This window comes from Vicia villosa, linkage group LG1 (assembly GCF_029867415.1).
Source record: "Vicia villosa cultivar HV-30 ecotype Madison, WI linkage group LG1, Vvil1.0, whole genome shotgun sequence".
Taxonomy (NCBI): Eukaryota; Viridiplantae; Streptophyta; class Magnoliopsida; order Fabales; family Fabaceae; genus Vicia; species Vicia villosa.
Window position 1 is genome coordinate 33,716,987 of NC_081180.1, and position 23,886 is coordinate 33,740,872.

Below are 23,886 nucleotides of genomic sequence, written 5' to 3' on the forward strand. Positions count from 1 at the left end.
TAAAGTTTGTTTCTGTAAAAAAGAAAAAAACTCAAATCCCAACCTATCAAATATTATTACAGATACTATCTAGGTTGTAAGAGACTTAACTCACAATATTATTAATTATACTATTAGTAATATATTGTTAAACACGTTAAAGCAAGAATCACAATTTTATAGACATTTTGTTACTAAAAGAAATATTTATTAATTTTTTTACAGAAAAAAGAAATATTTTATTTATTTAAATTAGTAGAATACATCAAAACAAAATAATTTAATGTTGTTAAAATTGAAAATGAAAAATGTACCAATAAATTCATAATATAGAGTTTGATAAAAGAATATATATATTTCTATTGTAATTTGGAAGCGTAAATCATTGTTAAATATGTAATAGATAGAAACTGGTATTTTGGTTTGGTTTGAGTCCACAACAAGAGAAAAACCAATTAAAATCACACCAAGACGAGGATGTTGAATCTCATAGAGCTCACAATGTTGGATCTCAATCACTTCAAGGCTATTGATAACTACACTTTTCCAATTTCCTTTGTTCAAATGGAAAGCTACAAGCTTCGATTCTTCCATCTTCAATGAGCACACCCATTATATTCCTGTTTGTCAGATCATGGCAGTGGCATGCCGGAGCAAACTGTTGTAGGTCGCTAGGAACCGATGTCGTAGAGCTAGCTAGAGTCACATATATGGTTAGAAATGGATTATCCTACTCTTTGTTGTTTATTCAATTTTCACTTCTAACTTAACATGCTAGTGTTAGTTTTGAAACCACTACTCTTTTCTCTTTTTTGCAGGGATTGTGAAAACAAATGTATTTGGGTGAGGAAGTAACACAGTTGATTTCCATGTACGTTTTTGCTTTTTTGTTTGGTTGTATTTTTATGTGTTCTTGACTTTCATAGTATATTTTCAAGCTGCAATAAAGTTTTTGGTGTTGAAGCAGTATCAATTTCAACATCAATGATTATGATGAAGATATAAAACAAGTTTTGAAGTATTCAAACAACACCACTCAAAGGATATAATATCGTTCAAGTAGTTTCAATTAACAAAAGTTACATTAATTTTGCCAATAAAAAACCTTATTCTTTCTAGTGGCATGCCAATACAGAATCCAGCACTGCTTCCTGTTCATGAACTCCATTCTAAATATATACAATGGAAGTGCTGAGTGCTATGCTAGGTATAAAACGTTCCTTTTAGAAATTTCAACTGCTTCAATAAAATCATTTGAAAAATGTCCTCTGTAATAAATCAAATGGACAAAATATAAGAAGACGTGTCGGGACTAATATCCTGAGCTACCTGGAGAAGGTATTCTAAGTTAATATCATCAGGATAGTGCTGTAAAAGCTTTATATTAGCTACAAAATCACCATTTAGTAGTCTGCTTTTCACGCAAAGTAGCATTGCGCAACAGATCCGGAGAAGCATATCCTGCAAATACATAAGGATCCATAATAAAATTTACAGTAACAATATTGCCAAAGAGTTCAATAGAGAATAAGAGAGAAACCTGAACTCCAAAAGTATTACTTAGAATCGTATCCCATATTCGCAAGATAGATTCAAACTTGAACTCCTGGGTAAGTAACAGTGTAATCCACCGGAATGCATAGAATTGTGTTTTAACCTGCTCATGAGGTTCTATGGCATGAGTTTTAAATAAAATGGAGCTGTATAAGCCGTTGAATTAAACATGTTGGAAGGTTCTATTCTACCTTTGATGTAAATTCAAGATGATGCCATAATTGCTCATCATTTACTTTAAGTATATCTGACAAACGAGAAAGAGTAGCAAGTATGCCGCTTGAACTGTTGTCCAATTGTTGACAGAAATGATCCACAGAGTCGCCTAAGATTCGAACAAAACAAGAAAAACTATCTGCTTCTGCATTTTCCTAAGAGAGATAAAATAAAGCAAAGCTAAATATTCTGCCAAGTATGCATTCATCTTTAAACAAACTATGTATTCACCCTATCCAATGGAAAAAACAAGGGACCGATGCATTACATGATTAACAGTTTCTACTAAGAAAGTGCTTACAGCATTTTGCTTGTCGGTATCAGTACTAAATACAAAGTATATAGGTGCCAAGACCTCGTTCATGCCTTGCACATAACAAATTGCAGGATTCGACTTCGCAAACAGGAGAAGAATATTCTTCATCGCTTCCTATTGACAAAAGTATCAATAAAAACTTCAGTTGGAGGCGAGCCCTCTAAAATTTATAACTTAACACAGGGAGCAAGGGGGTATTTATTTACCCTATTTTTTTGACTAAAAGACGTCTCTGCTGAAAAGAAAGGCATGTCTGGATGAGTACGCTGCAAATCCCGATCAATTTGCTCCACTATCTCTGTATGCTAGAAAATGAACAACTGGTGATAAGCAATTGTTTGAACAACAATTGTTTGAACAACTTTGAAATGGAGAAGAAACTGACCTGAAAATACTGTTTCCATAGACTTTCCTTATCAAGGCTCAAAGGGTGATCTTCCACAGAAATTTCATGTCGCTTAAGGGGGCCGTCAGCGTTATTGTCCTCGTGCATCTTAGTGGAACTTAAGTGTTTAGGTTCCTTCCAGATATGCTCTGACTGTCTTGGATTCAACAATGTGATCAGTGAAAGAAAAGCTGGAGCTTGGTATATTCAATATAGATATGGCATCTCATGTTAAAATTGTGCAAACCAGGTGTGTATTACCGGATTCAGGAGAAGCTCCTCTTTCATAGAAGCATACTTTTGCCTATTTTCCTTTAATTGAGTCTCCCATAAGTCATGAGATGAAGGTAAGTAGCCCAAGAGTAGCTGGTTATGGAAATCATAACAGGACAATCAGCTGCTTATTTGCAGACATTGCCATAATGAAAGCATTTTTACTTTTGCAAAGGGGACATCAATCTACATATTTGGTAGTCTTTTTGTTTTTCTGAAAAAGCAAAATCTATCAAACAAACTAAACAAAACCTAAGAAATGTTAAGACTAGCACTGTCCATATTAAAACACTGTCCATATCGGTTGGACAGTGGACACCAACACCATTTGCGACATCAGAAGCACAATTTTAGTTACTTTGTCTGCTCTTACTACTGAAGTACTTCGCGACATTAAGACTTCCTCGACCCTCTTCATATCTCTCTTTGCTGCTCCTTTGATTTATTTCTCCAAGCCCTCCTATTATAATGTGAAATAAGCACGACACAACTCTTATACCCTCTCCCATCTATATCAAACAATAGTCGCAGAGGTAGGTACCATTGGCCAAACTGCGTAACAAATAGTCGCAAAAATAGGTACCATTGGCCGAACTGCGTAATGTAACAAAAGATTGATCATGTTGATTGTGTTTTACTTTTCGTTTCTCTTTAATCCTGTATACTGGTTGCTATTCTAAGTTCTAACACATCACCAACACAGACCATTTGTTTGTAATGATTTCCCCTCTTCTCCACCTTATTTGTGCATGTCCCTCCTTCATTATAACTAAATTAATTTGACATTATAGCACCTTAGCAAATTCAATAAACTGGAATTCTTTATACCAGTGGTAGAAACCTACATATATAAAGTAACATAAACCAAATACTCCAACTTCATTCGATGCCCCACCACAACTCACATCATCATATATCTCCAATTCCAGTTTTACAGTCTTTTCTTTCTCCACTCCTGCAGTCTAATTCTGATTTTCTAGTCTAATTTGTATACCTACAAATGACGGACACCGGAAACATGACATCGACACTGACATGTCGATAGTGATAATAATTTGAAAACATAAATAATATGTAAATACAAGTGTCGATGTCAGTTTCAGATACCAACACTGACACAAACTTGAATATGTCTTTTTTCAGAGGTGTCGGTGCTATACTACCGTATGATGGCATGGGATTCATAAACACATGTAATCAATATTTCTCCTCATATTGTAAGTTGTCAAAGTGCTAAGTTATCATGATCTCACATTAACATGCAAAATGAGCACCAAAGTTAATTCAAATAATCTAAATGAACATGACGGAGTTATCATTACCTTCCAAGCCGTTGCACGCAATCCTCCTCCATCAGGAATCCCAGTGCTAGCAATTCTTCGCAACTTTTCCAAATTAATCTCCCTCCGAGCAAGCTAGACAAACAAGAAAAAGCTTAAATTACACAAAATCCTAACAAAACAAATCCATAATCCATATTTCAATTCAATTTTTCATGACCTAATCAATTTAATTCAATCAAATACAACCACACTTCCAACCTCATATTCTAGATCCGATCTCTTCTCATCCAACGAAATAGATTTCAACAACGAAACCGAAGCTGAACCAGCATCTTTGTTCACCTTCTGCCGAATTCTTTGATCATTTTCATCTTTTTCCTCTTCCACAGTTTCACCTCCATCGTCGCTCTCTCTGTGAAACCCCAGCGCGCCAGGTTTAATAGCCTCCAGCTCTTCGCCGGACTCGACTTCGAACTCGGATCTCTCTATTTCATTTCCTTTTTCTTCCAATCCAGTTGCCATCACCAAGCTTCCGAGGCGGTCGGGAAAGATCTTCCCAGGCTTGTCGGAGGCGGGAAGCTTGATCTTGTCTTTGAGCATGGCGGATGAGGTAGTTGAAAGGGTGGAAAATGAAATTCGGAAGCGTGATAGAGAACGAGTAGGTTCTGGTTCTGCAGATTCTGTCCTTCTTCTCTTCCATGACTCGGATATCAAACTCGGTTTACTGAGAAGAAGAATGGTGGTTGTTATGGAAGTTAAGAGTTGAATGGCAGTTAGCGCCAAAAATACTACATTCTTCTACTAAAATTTTTTGGTAATTTCTTTGGGTATTTTTTTATTTAATTTCTTTGAGTGTTGATATTTTTTTTAAGGATTAAATAAGTTTTTAGTCCTTATAAAAATTAACATTTAATTTTAATTTATAACAATTTTTTTTTTTAATAAATGGTTCTTTTAAAAAAAAATTCATGCATTTTTAGTCATGCTATTTTTTAAAATTTTAAAAATTATTTAATTATTCTTTCATTTTTAAATTTTTAGATAATTTTTTTATACATGTTTAGAATACTGTAAAATATTTATTTATCAAATTTTAGAATTTTTTAGAATGACATGAATTAAATAAGAGTTTTTTAAATTTAAAAAAAAAATTATAAAAGTAATGAAAATCTTGACTTAAAAAATCAAATTTTGAGTTTTTTTTTTTAAGAAACTTTTTAAAACGTTCTTAACATGTCTCCAAAAGAATCATTCAAAAATACACATTGGTTTAACAGCTGAGACTAAAATTGCGCGCATAATAATTTTTTAGGGACCAAAATATGTCATTTGTTTTTATAAGGACTAAAAACAAAATTTACAATTTTATAAGGACCAAAAACATATTTAATCTATTTTTTAAAAAGTATAATAAATGTAACACAATATTCATCTTGGCTAAATGAAAAATTATAAAACCATTTTACATTTTTAAATAGTGAAAATGGGTGATGCACTGAGTTTTACACTGTCAACCAATCACGACCATAAATCAGGACAAATCAGACTGTAAATTTTAATAAATTTATATGATATGGCAAAACGATTTGTTTTTATTGGATGACAGTGCAAAACTTTTTTATACTGTCAGTGCACTACCTTTAACCTCTTTTAAATAAATAAATTATTCCTTATTTTTAAAATGTCTATTAAAAATGTACTTTAGATTTTCAAAGATAAAAAAATTTAAAAATTGTATTTAAAAACAATAACATTTAGTTATAATAAACAAAATTTAAAAATGAATTATTCCATATTATAAAAAAAAGTCATTCTACATTTTTAAAAAATATCTCCATTATTTTATAAAAGTTCATAAGTTATATATATATATATATATATATATATATATATATATATATATATATATATATATATATATATATATATATATATATATATATATATATATATATATATATATATATATATATATATATATATATATATATATATATATATATATATATATATATATATATATATATATATATATATAAAGAAAAAGAGAGAACAAAGGAGGAAAGGGAAAGTATCATAATTTATTTAAAAAGATATGAGTTTAATGTAAAAAATTTGACACAATCATTATATCATGAACATCCAGATGTATTATTTTAAAAAATGTTAAAATAAAAGTCAAACCTTTTATACTAAGAGTTTAAAGGTAGTTCACTGACAGTGTAAACTAACTTTACACATATAACCAATCAAAATCCTTACACTTGTCATGTCATATTAGTTTTTTAAATTAAAATTGTGTTTTAATATGATACATAGTTGTGATTGGTTGACAGTGTAAAAATATTTTAATTAATAATAGTTGTCAGTGCATATCTCTTTTTCTCTTATACTAATAATAGTTGTGATTTACTGACAGTGTAAAAAACACTGTGTGCCTATTTCAATTAAATTCAAAAGATATAAATCTATATAAAAAAAAGACATTTTTAAATTTTAAAGTCATTTATAATTTCTAAAGGAATAGAAACAAATAAAAAAAATCATTTTAGAAATTTTGTTCATGTTTCACAAGGGTTTTTTTTAGCGATTTTGATTCTTTCTACCAAGATTTTATTTTCTCTCCCAGAAACGCATCATAGATCAAAACAAGAAACTAAAAATTTCCTCCTAGAAGAGACTGTGAGTTAGAAAACCTTTCTCTTCTCTTCGTCCTTCTTCATACTTCTTATTTTTAGCAGTTATCTTCTCCCAAGTGATCCTTGTGTGAGTGCCGGTGTTTTCTTCCCTTTTGGTGTTCTCGAACACTGATTGGTTTGGTGTGTGGTGTGTTTTTTCTTCCCGTGTTCGCTGGTTGCCGATTTGTTATTCAGCTTTCGCTCGGGTTGTGATTTTTCATTTCTCTTTCCTGCTCTCTTCTTTTTGGTTGAGTGTGTTCTGTTTCATCCAATGGAAGAAATCAGAATTAAGGATAAAGGAAAGAGGCCCCGGTCCAATCTTGATGTTATTAGCATCAACCACCTTCATGAAATTTACATTCCCAACCTCCACATGGAGCGTGGCTTAGATCCAATGAATTCAGGAAGAAAATCAAAAATCAAGGACACAACTGAAAATAAATTTAGCAGCAATCCCATGAACTCTCCAAGTTATATGATTTACAGTCCTATTCCGGAAGATATGCTCAAGCAACATGGTAAATTGGATATTTCAGACAACAAGGATCTTATGTTATAAATAACAGAATGACGAAATGCAGCAAACAATAATTTCAAGAACACAAGAGGAAGCGAGTAGAAGGAAACTCAAGTCCTATCACAATTAACGCAGAAAATTCAGCGGCGCTCTCTGCATCGAGAGCCATCCGAGAATTATGAGGACCCTTAGTTGGAACTTTTGGGGGTTAGGCATCTCCCTAATAGTTCGTGCTCTGAAGAATAATATCAGCAAAAACCATTTAGACATTGTCTTCCTCTCTAAAGCTAAGTCAACTTCTATCACTTTTAAGAAAATTTTCCATCATTTTACTATGATGTCTGAATATTATGTGTTTGATTGTACCACTTCTGGTGTTGGGAAGAAAGTGGGTTTAGTCGCTATATGGGCTAATACTGTAAAGTTGAATATTAATAAAAAATTTGGTCTACTGATTACGAAAGCAGAAACATTGTTAAACTGACTTGGAACAATTCAGATGGTAACCAAATCTCTAAACTTAAACAAACACTCCAAAGGCTATCAGGGTGGGGGCAACAAATTAATGCTTGGAAATATATCTAGGAAAAGTAAAGAGGCCTATCAAAATATGGCTAAGCTTCAGACTAATCATCATACTTCCCAGAATGCTAGCCTTATTTGGGCACCTGAGAAGAATCTTGATAGCAATCTCAATTTGGAGGAAATATGGTGGAGCCAAAGAGCAAAGAGCTCTTGGCTCATGGAGGGGGCCGAAATACCAAATTCTTCAACCAGAAAGCTAGCCAAAGAATAATAAGAAACAACATAAGCAAAACCTAGGGAGAAGATGGAAACATGTATACAGAAGAAAAAGACATATTCAAAATTTTCAACAATTACTTCTACTCTTATTAATGGTAATAATTTTGATTGGTTTTATCACTAAAAGTCGAAATGAAGGAGGAAGAAGCCAAAGAGCTTCAAACCATTTTGGATACGTATCAAACATGCTCTGGCCAATTGATAAACTACAATAAATCTACCATGACTTTCAGTGGCATAATTAGTGAAGACAATAAAATGAAGTTTAGCCAATGGATGCCTATCACTACTACTTCCCGTATGGGAAATTACCTTGGCCTTCCTATTAAGGTAGGTAGGTCCAAAAAAACGAATCAATGGGTGGAAGGAGAAAAACCTTTTCTACGCCGAAAAAGTCATGCTCGTAAAAGTGGTTACTCAATCTATTCCTACTTATGCCATGAGGATTTTCAAGTTCCCTAACAATTTGTGCATTGAAATTGACAAATTGATTAGAAATTATTGGTGGGCAGAAAAGAATAACGAGAGGAAAATATACTGGAGTAGTTGGGACAAAATTTGTAAAGGAAAAAATGAGGGGGGCCTAGGGTTCAGAAGAATGAACATATTCAATGATGCTCTTCTTTCTAAACAATTGTGGAGAATTATGGTGAATAAAGAATCTACAGTTTCTAAGGCTATGTTTGGGAGTTTTGAGGGGAAGGGAGGGGAGGGCTTTAGAAAATAGGAAGAATTAGGAGAAAATGATAAAAAGATTTTGGGTAAGAGGGTTTTGGAGGGTTTGAGTTTATTCATAGCACCAAAAATCTCATAAAATAGGGAACTCAAAAATTGTATTGAAGGAGGGTTTTGAAGGGCTTACATAAATTTTCCAAATATCTTTTAGGTTGTTATAATATTCTGAAAATTAAAAATTTAGTAATGATAATGACTCTTTTATCATTCTAAACAAAATCATTTTTTCAAAAAATGTCAAATATTTTCCTATATTTTTTTTAAATTTCGTTTTTGGAAGCCTTCCCATCCCCTCCCCTCCAAACTCCCAAACATAGCCTAAGTGTATGAAGGCTAAGTATTTCCCCCGACTCTCTTATACATCACACTAAAGGAAAACCTAACGATAGCTACATTTGGAAAATCACGCTACAAACTAAAAATAACCTTATGCAAGGTTGCTGTTGGAAAGTAGGGGATGGTAGATCCATTAATGTGTGGGAGGATCCTTGGATTCCTTATCAAGGCTGGTTTAAAGTCCTATTTTGGAAGCCTTGGAATTTCAATGTGCTTTGGGCTAGGAAACTAATTGACAAGGGTCCAATAAATGGAAAATGAACCTCAATAATGAAATACTCAATTCCTATGACAAACATAGAATTATTGAATTCTGTTTCTGACGAGTGATGTGGTTTCATTTTCTTCTATCATTCTTCCTTATGTGTTTTTGTTTCTTGTTGCTCTATTACTTTGTTGGTGAAAGTTATGTTGTGTTGTTTGTGTTTGTTTTGGTTATGTATGGTGGTGAAGAAGAATGAACGAGATGATGGGGATGGTGAAGTATGGTTGTTGATGTGTTAAAGAAGATGATGGTGGTAAATTATTCTTTTCATATCTCAAATTTGCCCCCTATTTCTAACAATCAAATTATCTTAAACTTTGGATTTTACAAAATTTTGGATTTATTTATACTAACATTTTAACATTAATTAAATTTTACTTATTCAAAAATATACGATAATTTACTTTAAATTATTTGTATTTTTAAATAACAAATGTCTGTTCAACCTTCATATGTTTTCAAGTGCATATTTATTTCAAATAAGCAAGATAACACAATTAATATGGAGTAAAAACTTTTAAGTATAAGATAATAAACTCAAATTTCCTATGTTACACTTTAGATATTTAAATTAATTTCTATTCCACTTTTTGGCCTTTAACCTAATTTTTCAACTCTATAAATAACACTATTTTAAAAGTTTAGGACATCTAGAATCCACAATTTTACAACTTTCAACTTTTACAAACTTTACTCTCTTTTTTTTTTTTTTAATTTCTTTTCAAAATTTCTCTTCAAAATTATTGGTGCTATTGGTGATTTTGTTTTCGCCAATGATTAAAATATGAGGCTTCTCTATTATTTTTTTAGACCCTTTTTTTCAATTTTATCTTTTATTTTTTAATTATTAATTTGTTTATTGTCAAAATCCATCTGATGATTATCACTATTATTTATTTTTAAAGTTGGTTTTCGTACTAATAATTTTTGAGAGGCAACAATTATCCACCTTCTCTCACACATTCTATATCCACGTACCAACATTGTATACTTTTCCTATGAGAAATATTATTCTTACACTAATTGGTCACACCTATAATGTAATTTATACGGTTTTGTTTTCATTATTATGTTTAATAATGATTTTTCTTTTTTTTAACACAAATAAACATAAATCCAAACTGTATTTTAGACGGTGTAAGGCTACGGTGTTTGATTTGGGGTGTATAAATAGCAACCCTCTTTTCATATCCTATTTTTTTTTCACTCCTCCTTTTGACGTTACTACAGTAACAATACACATTAACAGTTCTCATAATCTAACCAAAACTTCCAACCCATGTCACTTTCTTCTAAACCACAACAATATCTTCACACATCTCACACCACACTAACATTTACAAACTTGTAACAAAGTTGCTGCAACATTTACACCAAACCACCGCACAATAACAAACTTTCATACACAAAAACTCAAAAAACAATAACATCAACATAATAATTCTTTTCTGAACAAAATACCCTTTTTCGTCCTTTAACTTTACCTCGGAGTCCATTTTGGTCCCTTAATTTTTAAAACGTTCAAATAAACCTCTTATCTATAAAAAAAGGTGGCACGTTAATCATTTCCGTCTATTTGATGCAAACGGACGTTAAACAGTGCATATGTAGCATTTGACAGGACCAGAAAATTCTAAAAATTATTTAAAAAAATTACTCAAACCAAGGTTCAAACTAAAGACATCTTAGTTAATGAACACCTTACTATACCACTAAGTCATGTTCGCTTTTGTTGATTTTCTTTCCTTGTGCAACTATTTATTTAACTATTTCAGCCATTTAATACTAATAATACTACAACTAATAATAATAATAATAATAATAATAATAATAATAATAATAATAATAATAATAATAATAATAATAATAGTAGTAAGTGTGCGTGTGTGTGGTCTAGCGGTGAATAATAATAGTAATAATAATAATAATAATAGTTATAATAATAATACTGCAGTTATTTATTATTATTCCAAAATTCTAATAATACTAAGAGAAAAGGGGATGTGCACTGACAGTGTAAATTATTTTTACACTGTCAACCAATGACAACCATGTATCTTACCAAGTCAGCCTTTAAATTTTAATATACTGAAATGATTTGGAACTTTAAAATAATCTGATTGGATGTCTGTGTAATACTTCTTTACACTGACAGTGCACTATCATTAAACTCTAATACTAATAATAATAATAATAATAGTAATAATAATACTTATAATAATAATAATAGTAATAATAATAATAATAATAATAATAATAATAATAATAATAATAATATTAATAATAATAATAATAATAATATTAATAATAATAATAATATTATACTCAAAAAATTTGAGAGTGATTGAAATAAAATGGTTGGAGTAATTAAATAAGTAGTTGCAGAAGGAAATAAAATCAATAAAATTAAACATGGCCTAGTAGTATAGCAAAGTGATTCTTAACCATTATATCTTCGATTCGAACCTTAGTGAGAGTAAATTTTTTGAATAATTTTTAGAAATTTTTAGACCTTGGTAATATCACATGCCACGTGACCTGCCAACGTGCCACCTTTATGGTCCCCGAGATAAAGTTAAGGGACGAAAAAAAGTATTTTGCCCTTCTTTTTTGTAATAATTCTTTTCAATACAGAGGAAGGAAGAAAAAGATTGGATTTACATCATTGCCAACGCAACAGCCGAACCTCCACCATGGTCATCCGAATCAGCACCCACGCAGATCACCAATGAGGCCAACGTTAACCGTCGGAGTTCGGAACCGCGCTTGGCCACGATCAAACCCCACATCTCCGCCTCAATCGCACGTAACGACCCTCCCTTTCGAAACTCACCGCCGTAGAAAACAGAACCAGCCGCAAGAATCACCACGCGGATCGCCCCACCACCCGACGCACCACCATACGAACACGCACCCGCGAATCACGATCGGCCAACTCTGCACACCACGTCCCCACCTTAGACCTGACTTCTCCGACAGAATTTTGTTGCTCCGACAAAAAGATGGTATGCACCTCTTTTCTTTGTTCAAGAACGGATTATCATGATTATTTCTTTTACCTTCCTGAATCAAGAATTGCTTGAGATTTTTGCATTTGGAGATGGTGATGTATTGATATGTTTGTGTTTGGAAAGATTGTGCCTGAAATTTGAAAAAGGACGTTGTTTCTCAAGTCTTATTTTTGTTTCACAGAGAGAAGTTAATATACTGTCAAAGAAAAAGGGAGGTTGAATTGTTCATGTGGGTTTTATTTTAGACAATATCTTATTACACTCCTAAATTCTCTCACTCATTTGACGAAATTTCAATTATGCCTCTAAACTTGTTCGGAAGCACATTTTTTTTCCAAAATTTTTTTGTTTCTTTCTATTGGTACATTTACAGAAGCGTTAAAAAACATAGTAAATATTGCCTTAATTCAAATTATTTCAGTTCATCAATTGCTCTATACATCTACGGAACGTGTTAAAAAAAGAGTGTTCCGTAGATGTACCTACGGAACATTCTGCTATCTTTTTAAATCACATACATTTCACTCCAAAACGCAATTTTTATAACAAAAAAGGAAAAATCAAATTATAATAAATTAAAATAATGCAATTTAAAGGCAATAATAAATAGTACATAAAAAAATACATAATATAAATTATCGGCCAACATGTCGAATGCATAATCAAACTAACTTACATAAATAAAATCAAAATACATATATAAAAAAATCACAAGCATCACTATTTTGTGTGCCGAACATCATCCTGCGCCTCTCCTCTGCCTCTGGCCGCGCCTCCGCCTCTGCATCCACCACACCGTCTGCTAGCTACTCTGGCTCTACTGTCAAGTATCCCACCTATCCTGGCACAATGTCTATGGTACAAAAATGCCTCCTCTGCCAGCATAATCATACCATCCACTACATGCCTAGCATCAGACTCCTCAAGAAAGAAACCATCCGCAATGTCTTCCCGGACCATGTTAGCTATGTGACGACACCGAGGAAGAACATCCTGAGTGTACTCCAATTGAGCCTGATGAGTCCACATAATCTCCTCGTAGGCTGGTCTGAGCGGTGATCTCGCTGCAGTGCGAATCATGTATGGGTGTGACACTCTGTAGTATCAGGTGATATACCTGTCGACGCAGCTCCAGCTTACCTGTTATATGGTCGCCCGAGCCTTGCTAGGAACCATGTGATGCTCCCAGTCTACAAAGACATCATCTAGCTGCCGAAGGGTCATGGCGATAGGAGCGGAGTCAGAAGGGTGGCGAGGTATTTTCTGCTGGTAGCCAAACTGATGCATGACGCACTCTGGAAGATAACGAACAATAATGGTCGAATTGGCAGCCAACCATCCAGAATATAAGGCAATGTCATCCGTTGGAATCGTCTCACAGTGATCATCATAGCAGTCATATCGGACGTCCTCAGCGGCCACGCGGTCAAGACAACGCCTGTAAGGATCCGACATCTGGTTCCCTGTGAGGGGGACAAAGGCTCTAGCATGCGGCATGGCCTCAGTGTAACCCGACACCTCTCCCTAGCCAACAGTGTCTGGGAAGTGCTGTAGTATCCAACCCTTAAAAATAAAACACGGGGATCAAACATATTGTCACAAATATATAACAAACTTGAGGAAAAATAGAAGGGTATAAGATTGTTACCACTATAAGGGTACAACTGCCTGCCACAGTCCTTGCCTTCCATAGGCATTCCTCGCTGAGTTTGTAGTAGTGTACACCAATGTAGCCGCTCCCCAGTTGTACTATCAGACACGTGTGAAATCCGATAATTACGTTCAGGTAAACGACGTCTGTATACTACGAGCTCGTTCCCACAAACAACTGGGTGCCTAACAAATATAGAAAGTAACATCTATGCGCCCGCTGCCTGTGTATATCCACCTCCTCATCGTCACCAACAGCATCCTGTGCTACAAAGAGCTTGGCATCGTAATGCCGCCTCAAGAAGTGAAACCTGACATGCGCCCCGCGAGTCTTCTCAACCTCCTCAAGCGCATCCTCAGGATCAGCCTCCAGCTCCTCAATCAACATCTCCCTCGCTTCCTCCTTTGTCAGCCTACCATTACTAAGGAGGGTACCCCTGATAGGTATATGCAGGAGGCTTGCAATGTCGTCAAGAGTGATGGTAATCTCACTGTGAGAAAGATGAAATGACGATGTCTCTGGATGCCACACTTCTGCAAATGTCATCAGCATCCAATTATGTATCGTCTGGAACCCGACCTGACAAAGGTCCCTTAGCCCAAAAGCTGTGAGGACATCCTGGAACCACGCCTCGCCAGGCTATGCGAGAGCGGAAATCTTCCGTTCGTGGTTGTAGAACTTCTAGGGTTCCCTATCCTAAAATTTTCAAAAAAAAAACACTATAATTAATAAGCAAAGTTAGAAACAATTAATCAGAAATTGAAAAAAAATAATAATAAGTAATAACCAAAGAAAATTTACCTCTCTCTCTCCCAGTTATGCCTCGCTGAATGATCTGCATACCCTTTCAACAGGAATGCATCTTATAGGACCCCCGGGTACCAGACAGGCTCTGACACCTCATCATCCTCGTGAAACTTGTAACGCCCGGAAATTCGATTATTCGCTTAATCTAGACGTTCGGAGTGTTTAGTGAAGTTTTCGTATTTTGAGACGGTTTAGTCGGTATTAGTTCGGGATAACGGATCGATATTTAATCAAGAGTTTTGATATTTTCAGTATTAGAAATATTATTAAAATAATATTTGAAGTTTTGGGAATTTTATGAGTAATTAAGATTAGACCGGAAATATGATAGATTGGTCGAATTTGGATTGTCGGTGTTATTTTAAGAAGCGTATTTGAATTTATTAAGCTAAAAGTCGGATTTCTAGTTGAATGGTCGAAGATTAATATTAAGAGTAATATTATTTACAAGTTGAAATTTATTATATCGTTGGAATATTATTAAAAGTGATATATTGGTCATTTCGGGTTATTATCTTATTGGGCCTAAATTAGTTTGTGAAGAATAATAAAAAGGAAGTGAAAGACTAAGCCCAGTGAAAGACTAAGCCCAATTGGAATAATAAAATTAGGGTTTTAGAGATATGAATTGTAGTGTTGTCATTTGGAGAAAACAAAGTTTGAAGAGAAGGAGGCAAGCCAAGAGGAACAAGCTTGGAGATGCCATTGGAGACCCATTGAGTTGCTTCATTTGATAAGGTAAGGGTGGGGCTCTCTTCCTACAATGAGGTTTATGAATAATTGTATGTGGCGAATTAGATGTGTTAAATTATTACATTATCTTGTGTTGATAGTTGCTGAAAAATTGAGATTTGTTAAGAATAATATGGGTTCCGGAAATGTAATGATGTCCTAATGTTGCTATTCTGTTTAAAAAAACGTTATGGGAGAGAAGCCTTTGACGGCCGGCACCACCCCTTATTACGTTTGCAATTTCATGGTGTGTGTGTGACGGGCGGCATCAATCTTGTCTGTTTCTTATGTTATTTCTATCATCATGTAATTGGCTTCACATTATTTAATTAATTAGTGAGTACATATAGTGTAATTTTATTTAGCAAGATAACCTTTAATTAATAGGTCTTATATATTATGATAACTCCAATCAATATTAGTAGTAGGAACTTATAGTCTAGATGAGTTAACAGCATGAACACATTAGTGCAGAATTTTACATGTAATAGACTAATGGTAAATAGCCTGATATATTATAATTCAATTGGGTTAATTGATTCAACTTAGTTGCAGTATATATATATATATATATATATATATATATATATATATATATATATATATATATATATAGCTGAATTAAGTGATATATTTAGCTGTCCGGAATTTGATGAAAATTGACGTGGTAGCTAAGTTTAATTAGTACATTAACGTGGTGGTGTTATTTTGTCGAAATTGTGATGTTAATCGATCGATTAAATTAATGGTTGAATTAATCTCAATTAGTCTATTTAATTGAAAAACACTTAGACTTAGATTAATTATTCAGTTTGTCGGTAAATAATGGTATCTTGAGAATTTAACCGAACGAATCGAATAACCGGTAAAGAATAGAATTGTATTCGAACTAACCGGTTGAGCTATGTTTTGTGACTTGAGAGTATAACCCGAAATTCGTAAAGTCGTGAATATTAAGGATTTAACCGAAAATTAGATAACCGGTAGTGACGTAGGATATATTTGATTAATTTGAGAATATTAGGTGAATGATTTTGGTTAGTTGATAGTGGATTAGTGAGTTAATTAGAAGACTAATTTATAGAGGATTATGAGACTAATTTGAATTGACTTAATGAGTTGAATTGTTGTGATATACTGAAACATGATGATGTTGTGATGATTTTGTTAACATGTGAACTTATATGTTTGCCGTGATATGTCGAAGCATGACAATGTCGTTTTGATAATTAACATGATATCTAATTTAGTTAAATGTTAATTGGAAGTTGATTCGGTTTACTTGATGAATTAGCATGTTGAGATTATTTTACGAACCGACCGAAAATTGTGATTTCAGTTTGAATGCCTTTGTTGCGAATAATGTTGTGATTGCCAATATGTTTATAAATGTGCATTGTATGTGATTAGCACTATGGCATGAACCCTAGCGAGTTGTCGTTAGTTTAGTCGATTACAACGATAATTGTGATAGTCCTGATGAAATGTGTATTTGTGATGACGTGTCGACCATGATGATAATTGTGATGATCTTGTTTATATGAGAAGTTGTATAATTGCGACGATGTGTCAAAATATGACGATGTTTGTGATGATTGATAATATGTGATGTTGTATATATTTGTGATGATACTTTTGTGGCTAAGTGAAGATAAAATATTATGGTAACGTGAATTACCTCGTTTAATGGTAATTGATTGTGATATAGGCTTATGCCTCGTGATGATATGTGATTGTGATGAGTATGTTGTGTTCTCTTGTTTGTCGAGTCACATTTCATATGCATACTCTGTGACGGCCTGGATTGGCAAACTAGTGATGAAGGCTTATGCCTTGTGCCTCTGAATTGGGCAAAGGGTGACGGGGGCTGAAGCTCCGATTGGTACCACATGCATATGCACGAGTCACGTCTCATGATGTCTTTTGTGACGTATATGCTACGATGTTTGGTGATTTGATTTGCGACGTTTACGATGTGATGTATGTGGATACATGCATGACTTATATGCGATGTTTGTGAATATATGTATGACTTATATGTGATGTTTGTGAATATATGTAAGACTTATATGCAATGTTCGTGAATACATCAGTGACTTATACGTGATGTTTTGTGATGTTGTGTGTGAAGTGTTGTGATTTGGCTTGCGACGTAAATGAATGAGATATATGAATGACGTGAATGTGAAGTATTTTGACTTGTTGCGCGATGAAAAGTATGTGAGATCTATGAATTGTGAAAGTATGATGTGTATGGTAACTGTTGATACTTGCGATGTAATGATTTTATATGTCTGACTCCTAATATACAATTTATCATACACCCACTTATATGATTTGATATCTCACACTTTTCTCTTGTTTCGCCGTTGCCTATATATTGGTAACGTGCAGGTGTTCAAGTATGAAGATTTAGTTACCGTTACTTGAGTCGGTTGTCGCTCTGATACGTAGCACTCGGGCGAACGATTTATGATGTTTATGATGTTGTTGTTTTATTGTTTTATCTTAGCTGAATATGATGTTATTGATTCAAAGATTGAGAACCATGATTCCGCCATGTTCTAATAAAAGAAGTTATTCTGTTTTGGAAAAGTATTATATGCTGAGTATTTGCTTAGTTGGTTAAAGAAAGTGCTATGTATCCGCTAAATGCGATTAAGTGATTTAAATTGAAATGAATATGTGGCGCCTCATTTATTTGTTGAGAAATTTTGAAACTCTGATTCTTGCATATATTTGCCGGGTAAAAATGGGGTGTTACAAAACTCAGGGGGTGGCACCGGAGATCCTGCATCGGCCGTTGATTTCTACGGGCGGATGGCATCTGTGAGGAACCCTCAGCATTATCCCGAGGCCTCCGTGATGAAGTAGTAGACAAAAAAGGCCCCTCAAATGGAACGGATGGAGAAGGCCCCTCAACTGGAACGGATGGAGAAGGCCTTGCTGGATCGGGTGTAGCAGTTACATCTGCTGGAATGGCAGCTCCATCAGTCACCCGTGATACTACGTGCATCCGTTCACGCCGTACGAATGCATTATGTGCAGTCCTCCCATGTATAATGCGGTCTGGATGATCGACCATAATGTCTGCATTGTGATACAAATAAAATCGAGTTAGATACTATGTAGTTATAACAAGAAAAGAAAAAAAATATTTGCTCTTCCATAGATGCATCTACGGAAGTACCTTACGTTTCAAAAAACTGGGTTTCTTTCGTAGGTGCATCTACAGAATGACCCAACGTTCCATTCTTCCGTAGATGAATCTATGGAAGGTTCTGAAACCTCAAAAACGCAAAAATAGCATTTGGTTGTTGTTGGAGAGGGTTAAAACCCCATTTTTGTGGCTTGATCGTCCGTTTTACACATCAAACAGTACCTACATTGTCTCTAAACTATATTTCTAAAACTATCCAATCATTTTTACACCTAAAAATTGAATTCTAACTTTATTACAAATACTCTAAAATAACTCAAAAAGTCGAAAACTTACCGATTACATTAAGTTTTGAAGTTGTTGGAATGTGTTGATAGTTAATAGTGACGTTATCAGCCGAAATCGAGAAAAAGAAAACAAGTTTTGTTGAAGTTTGATTTTTGAGGTTTGGAGAGTTTGAGTGTTTGAAAATGAGAAAAGTGAAGAATGAGGGAGGAGAAGAGTCTGGCGCGAATCATCAAATGCTTCCGTAGATGCAACTACAGAAGCTTCTGTATGTACATCTACGGAACAAAACAACGTTAAACAAAATAAAATGGTACTTCCAGAGGTACATCTATGAAAACAAGGGGCATTTTAGAGAACTCGAATGGTGCAAGAGAGACCTAGCGGTGGGGTAAGATATTTCCTTATTTTTTTATTTTATTGTTGTTTAATTATTTTCACTTTTACCATTTTTTTCTTTATTTTGTTTTATCTACTTAATATAAATCGAAGGTTGTCATGATGACAACCTTGGTCACAACCCTAACCCTAACCCTAATTATCTACGTGGCATCTTCTCTGACCTTAAATGGCTATGTGTCATTTTATTATAATATTCAATATTCAATATTACACTAACTTTAATTATCTACATGGCATATTCCCTAACCTTATATTACTAACCCATAATAATAATATAATAACAAATTATAATAAATATTCATCTAATAATAATAATAATAATAATAATAATAATAATAATAAATATTCATCTAATAAGAATACTAATATAATAATAATATTAATATATTAATATAAATAATATTGGTAATATAAACAATGAATTATTTCTAATATAAATAATTTTGGTGGTATAAATAATAAATTATTTCTAAATATATTATTAAAATATACAAGTAATTAAATTTCAAAATATTTTATTAGAAGATATTAAAATTTTAAATTTATTTAAACTTCTTTTTCAATAATAATTGAAATCTTTTTTCATTAATACAAGTGAAAAATTAAATAAAAATAATGGTCTAAATGTAACCGAAAAACATTTTGAGGTCAATTAATGTTGTAACTGTAACCGAAGATAACCGAAAAAATGTTTTGTGGCCAATTAATGTTGTAACTGTAACCGAAGATAATTCATCTAATAATAACAATTTTAATAGTAAATTAAAATATTATATTCATCTTATCTACTAATAATAACAAATAAAAATGCTATTAACAATATACATAATAATAATAATAAAATAATAATAATATTTATAATAATTATAAAATAATAATAATATTTATACAATAATAATATTAATTTTAAACCACCCATAATAATAATAATATTAATATAATAATAATATTAATATATTAATATATTAATATAAATAATATTGGTAATATAAATAATGAATTATTTCTAATAAAAATAATATTGGTGGTATAAATAATAAATTATTTCTAAATATATTATTAAAATATACAAGTAATTAAATTTCAAAATATTTTATTATTAAATTAAAAATTTAAAAATGGAACAAAAGATTATGTGATATGATAGTTTAAAGTTTATAAGTATTTTATTTTAATTATTTATTAATATAAATAAATATATTTAAAAAAACCAAATTATAATAATTATAAAATAATAATAATATTAATTTTAAATGACCCATATTAATAATAATAATATTAATATATTAATATAAATAATATTGGCAATATAAATAATGAATTATTTTGAATATAAATAATATTGGTAGTATAAATAATAAATTATTTCAAAATATATTATTAAAATATACAAGTAATTAAATTTAAAAATATTTTATTATAAAATTAAAAATTTAAAAATGGAAAAAAAGATAAATTGATATGATAGTTTGAAGTTTATAAGTATTTTATTTTAATTCTTTATTAATATAAATAATATATTTTTAAAAGAACAAATTATAATAATTTTTTAAAAAAAGTAAAATTGTCATTATAAACATCAATTTCAAAAAATTTGTCGTTACATTGTCTCTACTTCTAACCGATTAATTCATTTAATATTTTAAAATAAGTCATTAAATTTTATTTACTAGACTAGATTTGTGAATTATATTCCATTAAAATCTCATTTAAGGAGATGGAGTTTATCAATTCCACCATAAAATAATTTCATTTAATGAGTTTTTAAAACAAATGCTTTTGGTAATATTATCTCATTTAAGGAGATGGAGTTTATCAATTCCACCAAAAAATAATTTCATTTAATGAGTTTTTAAAAAATATGCTTTTAGTAATATTAAAACGTATATGTACATTATGCTGGCATATGGCCTCATTAAAGGCTATAATAGGAAAGGTGGGACCCCTAGAACTATGATGCAGATAGACCTCCAAAAGGCCTATGATATGGTCAATTGGGAGGCCTTGAAAAGTATTATGAGAGAGATTGGTTTGCCACATCAATTCATCCAATGGATCATGCTTGGAGTGACCACTGTGACTTACAAATTCAACATTATGGGAGCCTACACTACCAATATGCAAGCTCAAAGAGGCATTAGACAGGGTGATCCTATCTGACCCCTCCTATTTGTTCTAATCATGGAGTACCTTAATAGAATCATGGAAAGAATGCAACAGGATCCTAAGTTCAGACACCACCCTAAGTGCAAAAAGTTAAACCTGACCAATTTAACTTTTGCAGATGATATCCTTTTGTTCTGTAGAGATGATGCTTCTTCAATGCAAATGATGCTTCACACTATGCAAAAGTTCTCTTCCTCCACAGGTATGATTATGAACCCTAACAAATGCAAGATTTACTTAGGTGGTGTTAAATTTATGGATAGGGACAGCCTGATACACATCTCTGGCTTCCATGAAGGTGATTATCCTTTCAAGTACCTGGGAGTGCCTTTAACTACTAAGAAGCTTAACATAAATCATTATCTTCCCCTCATTGATAAAATTGTGGCTCGAATTCACCATTGGTCTGCGAAGCTTCTTAGTTACGCGGGCAGAATGCAGCTTGTTAAAAGTATCTCTCATGCCATGACTCAATTCTGGATGCAGTGTTTCCCTATTCCAAAAATGGTGATTAAGAAGATTGATGCCATTTTCCGTAGCTTCATTTGGACTGGGTCAAAGGAGACTAGCAGAAAATGCCCTATGGCTTGGGATACCATGTGTAAACCTATTGCCCAAGGTGGTATGAACCTGCTGAATCTGAATGTGTGGAATAATGTAATGCTGCTTAAATGTCTTTGGAATCTCTGCTGCAAGAGTGATAACCTGTGGGTGATTTGGATGCACACCTACTATTTTAAAGGTCAGGATGTGATGAATTTTGCCTCTAAAAGTCACCATTCTTGGATTATGCAGGGTATCCTAAACACTCGAGAGCTGATTCACAAAGTCCAGCATGAATGGGACACGGCCATTGATAGAAAGCAGTTTAAGGCTATGGTTTTCTATAACAAGCTTATTGATAATGGTCATAGAGTTCCTTGGAGGTCCTTAATTCAGGGGAATAAGGCTAGACCTTGTGCTGTCTATTGCTTATGGTTAGCATGTCATGGCAAGCTTGCAACTAAGGCAAGATTGAAGAAATTTGGCATGTTACAAAATCCTACTTGCAGCCTCTGTGCAAATAATGAAGAAGATCTTAACCACTTGTTTTTCTGCTGCATAAAAACAAGTCCTATTTGGAAAGACATGCTTCACTTGATGGATGAGGTTCACACTCCTTCTAAGTGGGAGGATGAACTTACTTGGCTCACAAACAAGGCTAAAGCTAAAGGATGGAGGGTGGAGCTCCTGAAGATGCTTGCTGCTGAAACCATATACCATATATGGCATTATAGAAATAGTATAATTTTTGGTCACCATGTTGATATTACTAGAGTAGTTTACAATACCATAGATAATATAGTGTACTGGGGGTGGCAAAGGAAGAAGCTTAGAAACCACATTATTCCTTTTATGATGTAATGTTTGTCCTTTTGGATGGTTGGATCCACTTTGGATCACCTTGCTTGTATTGACTTTTTTGAATTAATATATATTACCACTTGATTAAAAAAAAAAAACGTATATGTAGAATGCTTTTGGTATCTCAATTTAATTTCTAAATATTTATTAATTTTATTTAATGTCTCATGATACAACTCCTAAAAATTATTCTATACAGAAATTCTCCTATATTATTCGAATATTTAATAATTTCTTAAATTATTAATAAATAAATAAATATTAAATTTATGAATCATTTTTTAATACAACAAAACAACCATTAAATAAATAATTATGTAACAATTTCATTATCATTTAATTCTCATAACTTATAGGCTCATTATACATTTTTTAACAAAATAAATAAATTAATGAAAACATTTAATTAAAAGAGATTTAAGTAATATACAAAGACATATTATATTTTAAATAAATTGTATGTTATAAATTATATAACCAAACAATTAATGAATTGAACCGTTACAATTTGAAAAATTATTATTGTCATTTATATTAATAAAAAAAACTTTATCAACCTTTAAACTGGTATTAATATAAAAAATTTCTGTTATAATTTTATTAATTATTATTGGTATGCTTGCTCTTGCTCGAGGTGAGTATAAATATGGCGCTTTAGTTTCATATCTTCACTTTTGTGCTACTCTTTAAGTTTGTATGATAGTTTTTATCTTCTTTTTCTTACTTTATACACGTGTATTGAATATTGATTTTTTTTCTTCGTGGCAGGATAAAAGATTATTCATTTGCTAATGACACCTCATTTTAGTATTTAGATCTTTTTAACTCTAATTATTTTTATTGTGAAAATTTTTAGGTGAGTTTGGTTTCGGGGGCTTACCCTGGTAAGACAGTCCTCAAGGATCAAAGAGCGCTTATAGAGGCGCT

The 23,886-nt window shown here is 32.4% G+C and overlaps 1 protein-coding gene across 2 annotated transcripts; it reads right to left on the reverse strand.

Moving 5' to 3' along the window:
* Positions 1-1,042: 1,042 nt before the first annotated feature.
* LOC131633607 (TBC domain-containing protein C1952.17c-like) lies at positions 1,043-4,755 on the reverse strand. 2 transcript variants are annotated; one of them, XM_058904315.1, is made up of 10 exons: positions 4,265-4,755; positions 4,046-4,138; positions 2,712-2,816; positions 2,451-2,603; positions 2,272-2,370; positions 2,051-2,179; positions 1,725-1,904; positions 1,520-1,636; positions 1,380-1,440; positions 1,043-1,247 (listed from the first exon to the last, which is right to left on the reverse strand). In XM_058904315.1, the coding sequence occupies exons 1-10, from the start codon at positions 4,604-4,606 to the stop codon at positions 1,183-1,185; spliced, it is 1,344 nt and encodes a 447-aa protein (XP_058760298.1). In that variant the 5' UTR covers positions 4,607-4,755; the 3' UTR covers positions 1,043-1,182. The 2 variants fall into 2 exon arrangements, with proteins under 2 accessions (XP_058760298.1, XP_058760295.1); XM_058904312.1 differs by having other exon boundaries at positions 1,043-1,440; positions 4,265-4,754.
* Positions 4,756-23,886: the final 19,131 nt, after the last annotated feature.

Coding starts and splice junctions, on each gene's coding strand:
- LOC131633607 (XM_058904312.1), bottom strand. CDS start 4,606: ATGCTCAAAGACAAGATCAAGCTTCCCGCCTCCGACAAGCCTGGGAAG. Junction 4,139..4,264: donor GATCGGATCTAGAATATGAG/GTTGGAAGTGTG, acceptor TTGTTTGTCTAG/CTTGCTCGGAGGGAGATTAA. Junction 1,905..2,050: donor ATACCGACAAGCAAAATGCT/GTAAGCACTTTC, acceptor TATCTCTCTTAG/GAAAATGCAGAAGCAGATAG.